General features: G+C 46.9%; 1 protein-coding gene across 2 annotated transcripts in view; it reads right to left on the bottom strand.

Annotated features, from left to right (window-relative positions):
- The window catches only part of RSU1 (Ras suppressor protein 1), a 110,338-nt gene extending 99,509 nt beyond the window's left edge, over nt 1-10,829 (bottom strand). Inside the window, exons 1-2 of one of the 2 annotated variants that reach the window (XM_075746283.1) lie at nt 10,633-10,829; nt 10,264-10,375 (exon numbers count right to left, since the gene is read on the bottom strand). In XM_075746283.1, coding sequence (XP_075602398.1) covers nt 10,264-10,372 — 109 coding nt within the window. In that variant the 5' untranslated portion in view covers nt 10,373-10,375; nt 10,633-10,829. The remainder of the gene's footprint in view (nt 1-10,263; nt 10,376-10,632) is intronic. The other variant, XM_075746284.1, reaches the window with a different exon arrangement.
- Between the last annotated feature and the right edge of the window lie 1,049 nt (nt 10,830-11,878).

Consider the following 11,878-nt stretch of genomic DNA (forward strand, 5'->3'; position numbering starts at 1 on the left):
ATTAGCATTGTTGTGTGGCGAATGGCCTGGTGACAACATGCAATATTTACTCAAATTAATGGAAAGACTTGATTGATCAAAGCCCTTCAGATTCCACCTTATAGAACAAATGAGTGCAGGGCACAGGGCAGCTACAGAGACCAGCACTCATCCTGCACCTCTTCATCCTTTACATTTCTTCTTGCCTACTTCCACCTTGCACATCACCATCACTTTCCCTAGAAGCTCCATAGCCCAACTGACAACAGTATCTGATCAGAAAAATACGCTAAATAGCCAGAGGAGAAACTTGCACCTTGAAGTATTTCTCAAACATCTTCCTCCTCACTGCAAAAGATTTATTGTGTTTTATTGAACTAGAAAAAATTGAGAGATTTTCCTCCCCTCCATCTTTTCCTTACTTCCAGTGTAGCCTCTTCAAAACAGCTCTAGAACCTACCTGGCTGCCCCTCCAAGGCAGCTGGGAACTTCTCCTACCTGAAGGACAGCTGTAGTGCTACATCTCTCATCCCTCAGAGCTTTCCTCAAGCAACACACATCACCAACATCAGCCCAGAGACAGCCCACAGGGGTAGTGCTGCCTTAGGGAACCAAGATACCTGGCCAGCATGTGTGAAAACTGGCCATGCTTATGAATACTTATTAACTGCAAGTTGGAGGAAACAGCTTGGAGAGCTTTTACTTACTGATATTACTGATACAGCAATCTGTTTCAGCTAACCCTTGAGAGCTTATGACTTATCACAGGCAAATATAACCTGTTAACAGAATTAAAACAGACACTCAAAGGCAGAAACAGATCAGAAAGTTCAGTGTTTAAAAAGAAAAGCATCGCCACAGTTCCCTGTGCAATGTAGGTTGTGGAGGAAGGAAAGGCAGGGAGGAGAAAGGAAGAAAGTGAACCCACCCTAAATTTCTCCTGAAATATGAGTGCTCCAAGTACGGCCTGCACCAGCGCATTGAAGCAGAACAGGAGGACAGAGAGTGAAGCCCATAGAAAGCCTATCAGAGGACTGTATAAAAAATAGCACTAAAGGGTAGACAAGTACAGCAGCCTCCACAGAGAGCTCTAAGCTTTATAACATAAAAGACACATCAGGATCTGAGCAACCACTTAACACTATTGATTACTTACACATAGACCTAAATACAGGAATGCAATTTACACAAAAAAAAAAAAAAAAGAGAAGATGCTGGAGATAAGCATTTGTTCACAAGCTTGTAACTAAGTACTCCTTTTGCTTTTATTTATCTCAGTTTAGATATTTTAATAGTTGTGACAATCAGTGAAATTCAACATTTCACTGGCCTGTGATATCCAGCCTTGACTAGTAAGAACACACCCATCAGCAGAACAACTCTACCAGTTAGCATCCTGAGATGAGAAGTGCTCTAGTGTGACATCTCCAGCTCCAAGGCAACGTAATCTAGATCAGAGCCAGATCCCAACTGACATCACCAATGCCAGGAAAAAAACGTCTTTTCCTGCATTTAACTTACAAAACAAGTCATTCTAGAGCTCTGAGGCTTTGCCTAGACTCACCAGCATCAACAAGAAATCAGTCTTGCTCCACTGTATTTAAAGGGAAACAATTTTCCTATCAGACAGTGGAGTTACCTACTCTGCCCTAGCCCATTTCCTCCCATCTCACAAGGAGAATAATGAGTATCTGCTGCATTACAACTCAAACAGCTTGTGTGCTCATCCACATAACGTCCTCCTGTCCAAGATGCCCCCTTTCTCCCTCATAAGCCAATATAGGAAAGGTCCAATTAATCAAGTAATATCTTCCCCAAGCCTCAAATGTTCAAATAAATCCTAGGTGATCAAAAAGGCAGGAAAAAAAGCACACAACATGTACAAAAGACTTACGCCAGCTTTGCACTCTCGGTTCCTTTCACACTGGCAACCGTGAGTACAAGCTACATCATGCCTTTGCAAATTGCAATGCCTGCAGGCAGCTCTGCACATTAAGGACCAAGAAGAGTGCCTTTAAGGCTGAAATGTGGAGCATTACAAAGAGCAGGGCTCTGGCTGCCAGCACCAGATCCAGGAGATGGCATTCCAGCTCTGCTCTTGAAGATTTGGAGTACAGGAACATTTCAGAATTTCTCCGTTGCCCTTCCCATGCCAGTAGCATTGGAAAGTAAAGATTTTGTTTAATCTGCCTTAAAAAAAAATAAAAATTGGTTTTCGATACTGTACAAAGTTGCTCCCCCCTCACTAAGATTTGTTTTTAAAGCAGAGAAATTGAACTAAAGTGGCAGAACAAGATCAACCAACACCACCTCACCTCCATATTAAAAAGCCAGCACCTCACCACAAGCAGGATGGACACCTGGACTCCTAACAGGAGGGACCCCTGCATCACTGCTGCCAAAGGTCTGCAGCAGAACTGCAGGGGCAGGGACCAGAAAGTCAAGCCAGGTGGCCAGGCACAGAGAGAGTTCTAAGAGAACTTCGGCACTATTTCTTTTTCCCTTTGAAGCGGGTGCTTCGTTTGGATTATTAAAGCAGAACAAAGACTGAAGCTGTCACCACTGACCAGTCCATTCCAGTTTTGCACAGAGCTTTGCCAGCTTTAGTACAGAATCTGAAGTTCAGGTAGTATGTTCTTTACTTTGTTGGGAGTCTATAATAAACTTTACATTAAAACCAGCAATCCCCATTACAAGCCTTGTAATAAGCAGCTAGACCTACTACATGAGGAAAGGCTCTAATTTAGTTTATATCCACCAATATGATACGCCTTCCTCAATTCTTTTCTGCCTATGAATCACCTTGTCTCTGAAGAGGATATGACTTTGTTAACACCAAGGCTAGACATGTCCAAGGTTATCAAAATAAAACAAACTCTAAGGCAGTAGTAAGGAACTAGTCCTGATCCCCATTCATGGCCAACTCAGTGAAGCACTCGTTTAAAGCACGCAAATCAGAGTGACAACTCAAATAGACTAAAAGAAATGTTTAGGATTTTCTGTTTGTGTGCTCAAGATGTAATTCAATATTTAAAAGAAAAGGCACACCAATTAATATTCCTAATTCCTGAAAGAAGCCAACTTATGAGGAGACATCACTTGCATCTGACTCATTTGCAGCGCAGAAATTGTAGTTCTGAAGTCACTGAACTGCACTAAGTGCTAGACAGCAGCACACATGCAAGTACCTGCTCTGGATCACTTACAAACTGAACTGAGAAACAAGAGAGTAAGAAAAAGGAAGTGTTTTACAAATAGAGAACTGAGACAGACCCTGATCTAATCCATGTGTTCGGGGGGTTGGACTAGATGACCCTAGAGGTCCCTTCCAACCGCTACCAATCTGCGAATCTGTGAATATGGTGAACCTTTCCTGCCACGATTTTATTATTTCTGTACATAAGTGAGGATGCTTACTCAAGGGCATTTAAGCTTTGGAGCTCCAGACTTGGGTCTTCTGAACATCAAACTCCTGCTGAATTTAAGTATCTTAAGAAGTTCTGTGCATATTTAGTTTTTAAAGGTAAGCCTGCTGACTAAACCGTCAAGCCATGTGTACTGCTGGCTTTTAACAACACAAGCTTACAAGTGTTTTCTCACTACTCCCTCTCCATATTTGTCACCTCGCTGCCTTCTTCAACAGAGTCTATTTTCAGAAGGGTTTCTTCTCACATGTCTATACAGAACAGAACAAAGTCTCCATGTCAAAAATTTTGAGCCAAAATCCCTAGATCAAAGACATTTCCATCTGGACTTTACTGTCTAAATTCAACTGAAGCCTAGACACCTTGTCTGAAACTCCACTATCTCAGTCAATCCTGATGCATGACAAAGAATCCAATTGCGTCTTTGACCTGCAAAATGGGCTGATGTCCCTCAAAGGAACAAAACAGGTGACATTCTGTTATTATTTTTAAAAGAGCAAAGGTTTAAGCATCTGTGCTCTGGACTACTTCCAGCAGCATTGTAGCCATCTCTAGACAAAAAGATTTTCAATCTTGAAAGGTGCAAAGCTACTACCAGTTTGGAGACAGATTTACAAGCATTTTAAGGAAAAGAGCCTAGATATAAAGTGTCATTTGGTCCCTCCTTACAAGGAGGGGAATTTGCTCCCTTGCATTAAACTGACCCGTGTGAAACAACCAGCCCCTGGAAATCCCAAGTTTTTCAGTACACTGCCACTCACCTACTCCTGTGCAAAGGACTGTGCTGTGGGAACAGCTGACTGGTTTTCCTCATCCTATATATATAGTCAATTCTGCATGACAACTATACTATCAACTCTTCTGATAAAGACATCTATCCTAAGCAACTAATTAACATCACCAAGTAACATCTAGAAGGCTGAAGGGGGCCCAGTGGGGCCATTTTGCTCTGGATGTAGGAGCTCAGGTAAACATAACTGAAGCAGCAGGACTTGCTGAGGACCACTCAACAGGTCAGATGGTTCTCCTGGAGTGCCAGTCCCCTGAGGCTCGAAGGGCACTGCGATTCCCACGGGCGAATTACTATAATCTCTTGGCGATGTCACTGGAGGAGCTCCCAGACACAAAGCAGCAGCTCCTTGAGGACTGCAGACCTCCGGTGCCTTGGTAGCATTACAGAAATTAGCACACAGGTGATAAGTTATTTTGATGTCAAGAATGCACTGGATATCCACACAGAAGTTTAAGGGTCAGAATACTACTCTTTGCCAGAGCAACTTACTTGTATAGTAACTACAAATTATCATTATGGTCCCAGTGCCACTATTGCTTCAAAACAGAGTGGGTCAAGGGAAGAATATTTGAGCTTTTCCCTTTTGGCCCTAGTATCTAGCGGTTTCATATACTGCTGCCAAGCCCAGCAAATTAGCTTTATGTAAAATATTTAGATGACAAGACTTAATTTCTTTGAAAAAGGGAAAAAACTCAAAAACCAGGAAGACTCCAGAGACCTTGCTGAACAAAGATAAGACATTGCCTGTCCCACTGGAGGAAGTTAATGCAGGAAGAGCGTTGCAGTATCGTACAAAACTACACACAAGTAGCTTGTCCCTCAATGTTCTGTGCTTTGGTTATTTTAGGAGTGGACAATTATATCAACACTAACTTTCTGATAAAAAATTCTAGGCATGTTAATTCCTACCACATAAGCATGTACTTTATGTAAAATATGAATAGCTTACAGATGGAATGATAATGAGAGCAAATTAACACTTACAGAGTAAATAGGATTTCATCCAATATTCCTTCCCTGCGAACAAGACTACAGAGCAGCAGATGTCTCAAGTTATTTGGTCAAAATAATTCCTTAATTCATGCCTTCCCAATATCGATCACTTAAAGAAAAATAAATTGGAGATTAGAGACTGGTCCCTACTGCAAGAACAATTCCATAATTGCTGATGGCTGTTTAAAGTCCTACCAAGAAATGCCCTAACCATCAGGCTAGGGAAAAGGCACATCACGTCCTACTTGCTGAATCAGATTGTTCCCACTACAGGACATGCATTAACGCTCTCTGCCATTACCTATCAGTATCTGGGTGCTTTGTAAAAAAATGATCTATTTATTTCACAATATGGAATTAAAAAACCCCCACGTTAGAACACTTCCACAGGGCAAGACATTTTTTAAAACTATTCATGTATGGATGCATAAATATAATATAGATGTGCTAATGTGGTGGGTTGACCCTGGCTGAGGGCCAGGTGCCCACCAGAGCCACTCTATCACTCCCCTCATTCACCAGACAGGGGAGAAAAAGTACAATGAAAAGCTTATGGGTTGAGATAAGGACAGGGAGAGATCACTCACTAATTATCATGACGAGCAAAACAGACTGAACTTAGAGAGGAAATTCATCTTATTTATTACTAAGCAAAACAGAGCAGAGGAATGAGAAATAAAATCAACTCTTAAAACACCTCCCCCCACCCCTCCCATCTTCCAGGGCTCAACTTCACTCCCGGCTTCAACCTCCGCCCCCCCGCAGCAGCACAGGGGGACGGGGAGTGGGGGTTACGGTCAGTTCATCACGCGGTGTTTCTGCTGCTTCTTCATCCTCAGGGGGAGGACTCCTCTCATCGCTCCCCTGCTCCAGCATAGAGTCCCTCTCACGGGAGACAGTCCTTCACGAACTTCTCCAACATGAGTCTCCTCCACGGGGTGCAGACCTTCAGGAGCAAACTGCTCCAGCGTGGGTCCCCCGCGGGGTCACAAGTCCTGCCAGCAAACCTGCTCTGGCGTGGGCTCCTCTCTCCATGGGTCCACAGGTCCTGCCAGGAGCTTGCTCCAGTGGGGGCTTCCCACGGGCCACAGCCTCCTTCAGGTGCCTCCACCTGCTCCAGTGTGGGGTCCTCCACGGGCTGCAGGTGGAATCTCTACACCCCCTCATCCTTCCTCCATGGGCTGCAGGGGGACAGCCTGCTTCACCATGGTCTTCACCATGGGCTGCAGGGGAATCTCTGCTCCGGCGCCTGGAGCACCTCCTCCCCCTCCTTCTGCACTGACCTTGGTGTCTGCAGAGTTTCTTATATCTTCTAACTCCTCTCTCCGGCTGCAAAAGCTCTCCCTAACTGTTTTTCTCCTTCTTAAATACGTTATCACAGAGGCACTGATTGGCCTGGCCTTGGCCAGCGGCGGGTCCATCTTGGAGCCGGCTGGCATTGGCTCTGTCAGACACAGGGGAAGCTTCTAGCAGCTTCTCACAGAAGCCACCCCTGTAGCCCCCCCTGCTACCAAAACCTTGCCACGCAAACCCAACACAGCTAACAAATGCTGTAACATTTGTTTTATCGCATGCCAGAATAATAAGAAAAGCTTTTAATGTTTTAAGCTGTTTCACATGGTCATTGCAGCAGTAGGAACACCTAGATCAAAGGATGTTTTTAGTCTCAAATGAAATCTCTTCTCTACAGAACATCTTTGAAAAAAGTTTTCTCATAGTACATTTCTGAAAGCCTTGAAAATCCAGATGCTTTGAAGGCCTGTAGCACAATTCTAGTTTGTACTTTAAGTCATTAGTAGAAAACAGGGAGGTGCCTGGATTTGAGGAATATTCCAAATAGAACTCAACTTCTAATGACATTAACAAACTCATGAGCAAGCAGTGGTTCAGGGACTGCTGAACTTCTCTCTGTGAATCTGACCCCCACATTATAAACCAGATGACAATTCCACTCTCCCTTTAATAAACACAAAAGCACGAAGAGATGTAGAGGTTGCCATGCTTCTAGGTCTAAGCTAGTTTAAGACAGTTTCAGATACCATCTCCATCCAGACAGGAAAAGTATTTCATCTTGATTTGGAAAGAGACATTTGCATTCGACAGAGGCAAGTTTGGTCTCTCCCACAACTGCTACAGAGGGTGGAACTCAGGGCAAAAGAAAACACAAGTGGCTGCCCTGTATTGTAGCAAGTCATTCACTAGACTGGAGAGAGAAACCAGAAGAAAATCCTACCCAAGCCAGGGCATACATCCCCCTTTCTCTTTTCTTCTCTTTCCCCCCTCCCGTATAACACCAGTTTTCTATGATCACTTACGGCTGATTTGTTTGGGTTTTTTAAACCCACATGACAAGAATAGGTCTGCACCTGCAGGAAGGGGATTGGCACACTGAGCAGATGCTACACAGTGCACTGCTTCCAAACTCACGTGTCTGCATTTATTCTATGTGAACTAAATTAAGAAAGCTTAAATACAAGTCCACCAGCCACTCTGCAGCAAGTATTCGAATATGCAGTGGGACAAGGCTTGGTCCTTTTCTTAAAGAGTAACCAGGACTATGGGGAGCAGCTTATTTTAAGAGTTATTGGTGACTGGCAGAGGGGGGCATTCACAACTATTAAGTAATTACATGAGAAAAGATCCTTATCGGGGACTATTGAACACAATCACTTAAGAGTATCCTACAACCTAGCAAGGCCTTAAACCTCAAATGGCCAAAAGCAGGGAAAACAGCACCAAAATGTTCTCTCCAATCATAATCTAAGCTTATATCTGAACATCGACTAGCGGCCCTCATTAAAAACAAGATGATAGGAAAGAACAGTCACTGGGCATGAGTCATGATGCTTGTTTTTAACAAAGATTTTTATTTCATGGAAAAAGCAAAGTTTCTAAAAAGGCAAGCTTTAACACTGCACTGGGAAGATATCCAACACACCTAGAAGGGAAAGCACCAGGTCAGACTCATTTAGCTTCCCTGCCAGTTCTGAGAGCCAGAGCAACCCAAAACACCCAATCTCTACTAGAAAAGGTCAGCCATTAGGAGTCAGATGACAGGGTTAGAAAACAAGCAAGTTTAACATTTTCTCAAACCATTACCTAAAATTCAGAGGTAATACCTGTTCATTATTTTTAAAGGCATATTTGGAGGAAGTTATTCCTTTTCCAGATGGAAAGTGGCAAATACCTTGATGATTAAAAAAACCCCACAAACAAACCAAAAAATTCCCCAAGCCCCCAATTTATAATGCCTTCTCTGCCAAAGTGCAGAGGAACTGAAAAAAGCAAGAAGGTCTCAATTAACTGAACAGAAACCAGTCATCATTTCTCCCTTCCCTAACTGCCATCTCAAATTGGAGAAGGCTCCAAATCTCCATGCTAAATCAAGTTACACGATGCGCACCAAGAGCATCTGCACGCCGACGCAGTGTAACTAGGGTACCACAAGTCTACATTTTGTGTAGGGAGCACCCTGCCAAACAAGCTTCAGATGCTTAATTAGCAACATCGTGGTCCTTGCCCCTGCCTGCACAACCAACCCCAAACAGTCTTTGTACAAGAAAAGTACACTCTGGCATTACTGATGTGCTTCAACATTACTTTTTTTCCCCTGCCTGAAAGATCAAAGCTGGCTAATTAATTATGTGTCTTAGTGGGGATAATAGGCACCAGGTCTACTTAACAAAAGCAACAGTACTCTGTTGGTGCCCCATACTCTTAATGAGTTAGTTTATCTGAAATGGGTAAGCAGAGTTCTGAAAGTGGGTCTGTAGTTAAGGTAAGCTAAATGCTACTTTGTCTCAAACAATTGTTCATCCAATAGAAATACAGTGAAGTTTTCTATTTAACATGAGTACATATATAAATAGGCTCTACAACGTAATATTCCTGAAATCCCACGCACAACTCAGAAGCGGGAAAGAATCAGTAAAGAATGAAGGCTTAAGTACAGAATCTAGTTCTGCAACACCGTACTTAAGTCTTCATCCCTTGCTGATGGGACTGACGATACTTTGGGCTGCTCCCAACTCTGCCGGCAGTGGTGAGCTGGTAGTGAGCCACGTGTCTCCCTGAACTCATTTCCGTCATGTAAGATGAGTTATGTACACTTGCTATCAAGTTTAACAAACATGGTAAAGAGCTAGACCAGGAGACAGAGTTTCAAGTAAGTGGGATGTTTTAGATTTTGCTGTTTTCTCATTACATCATGCATTCAGGAAAATTTTAGCCTGTGGCACATTACAGCCAGTCACAACTTTAACTTACTGCGTATCAGCTATACCACAACATCATACGTATTCTTAGCCAAAGCAAAAGTAAGGCAAAGTTACCTGCCTTCCTCTTTGTTTATGTGTTCTCCAGAATTGTGACAGTATGATGTTATTGGTATATTCCATGTGCTGTAGTTAATTTACAGCAAATGCAACATACTAATAACAACATACTGTCACAATTCTGGAGAACATATGCAATCATGCAATATCCGAAGTATGACATAGCTGTATCTGTAACACAGTATTACCTCACTCTCCTTCAGCAATGAGCCATGTGTAGCTCCAGGCTAATGTTACCCTGTCCCTTTCAAAAACCAGTGGAGCTGCTACTTGGCTGGTGGTTTTGCTTCAGTAGTGGGGAGAGGCAAGGAGAGACAGGAGGCCGAGTCTCCCCATCACTCAAGTGCCAGAGTGACATAGTGAGAGTCAGGGAGTACTCTGGGTTGCAGCCAGTGCACTGGCAGAGGTGAAGGGTGAGACAGGCAGGAGCCCCAGCTCCTCACGGTGCAGGTGCAGTGGAGCAGGGGCTCTCCTGAACACACGGCTCGTTACGGTGCTGCCGGGAGCTGGAAGCAGAGTGTTTCCCCCTGCCCGCGATTTCTCCCCAGGCCTCCGACGCCCAAAGCTTCAGGCCACCCCCGGCACAGACGAGGCTCGGGTACCCCACCGCCCAGGGGCCGGGCGGCAGCCGGGTGTGGTGCGGCCCGGACCGCCCCGCCCAGGCCCGGCCGCGCCCCCGGCTCGTCCCGGGACAAATAAGGAAGTTTCCGCGCTCTCCTCGCCCGCCGCCGGTACCTACAGAGGCCGGGCACGTCCAGCATGTTGGAGATGCCGCGGTCACACATGTCCACCTCGGGCTGGTTCTTCTCCCTGCTCTCCTCCACGATCTTCTTCAGCGACTTGGACATGGTCTGCGCGGGGCAGAAACGGACACCGTGAGGCGGGACGGGGGGCGCCGGAACAGCACGGGGACGGCTCCCACACTGACGGGACCAAGGGCAGCGAGCCCGCCCGCTCCGCGCCACTGGGGGGTCCCGTCCCGTCTCCTCGCACCCGCCCCAGCCCGGCGGAGCCCTGACCGGGATACCGGGATGCCGGCCGGCGGGCCGGCCGCCCTCCCGCCCCCGGGCGGAGGGACAAACCCACCCCTGTCCCCAGAGCGACTCACCGCGCGGTGCTATGGCGGAACCCGGCGGGACGGGGAAGGGGTCGGGGTCGGCGCTCGGCTCCCGGCGGCTCCCCACGACTGCACGCGCACGCCACGCCCCACGAAGCCCCATCCCACCACCGCCTCCTCCGCCATCGCACGCAGGCGCACTGCGGCCCTTCCCCGGGAAGCGGGAGTGCTCCCTACTCCCGGCCCCCCGCCCGAGCGGTTCCACCCACGGCTAGGAAGATGCCGGGCCAATCAGCATGCCTCCTTGATGCCTGCCCACTGACCATTGGCTGGAGGCGCTGGAAGAAGGTTCGCTGGCCAATAAATGCGCCCCGTAGGCGATAGTGGGTTTTAGGCCGTTAAGCCTCTGCGGTTCCGTTTGTGCGACTGCGGCTTTGGTGCATGCGCGGTGGCGGAGGCCGGCGACGGCCGTGTGTGGCAGGCTGGCTCCTGCCCTGTTCCGCCCTCAGAGCGGCGGGACCGCCGCTGGGCCTGGCGTCCCGCTGCGGGGCCAGCTCCCGGCGAGCACGGCTTTGGGCAGCCGCATGTCATCGCCAGACTCGCAGAAATAGCCCGGGCTGCCGTGTGGTTTCCGCCAGGTAGCGGGACGGGCTGGTTACAGACTGGGGGGACCTGCCGCAAATGCGGGGCAGCCTTGATGGAGCTGGCACGTTAGGAGGGGGAACGGCTGCCTTAGTGCTGCTGCTCGGGTGGTGGCCTGTTTCTCAGCGGGCTCACTTGGGTGCTTGTACATCTGGGTGGTGTAAGCTCCACAGGCTCACAGAGTTGTCTTTTCAAAATACGGCATTAACACTGTTTCCATTTCTTCAGCACTTGGGAAGCACTTCACAAACATAAACCCAAGAAGGTGGGTTGTGGTGGATATGGCACCATGTTGCACAGAGGAGGAATGTGTGCAGGTGCCCCGTCCCACAGCAGCACCTCCTTGTGCCCTGGCTGGGGTCCCAAAACCAGCTGGGCCGAGCTCAGTGTGGGTGGTTAACTCCACGTCCCAGCCGGTCAGCAGCAGGAGGGAGGAGAAGCTGTGGAACTGGAAAGCTCAGGCTCCCTAAAAACTGGCCAAGTAGGCTTTTGGAGCACTCTGCAGTTTGGCAAAGGCTACCTAAGGCAAAAGACGTTACTGCAAAAAAAATTTGGGTTCATTGAATCAGTGGTTTCCATTTCTTCAGGTGTCTGTGGATTTTCTGGTTAGCTGTAGCTGCAAAACTGGTCACAAGGCTGAGCCCAGGTTCTCAGC

This window comes from Balearica regulorum, chromosome 2 (genome assembly GCF_011004875.1).
Source record: "Balearica regulorum gibbericeps isolate bBalReg1 chromosome 2, bBalReg1.pri, whole genome shotgun sequence".
NCBI lineage: Eukaryota > Metazoa > Chordata > Aves > Gruiformes > Gruidae > Balearica > Balearica regulorum.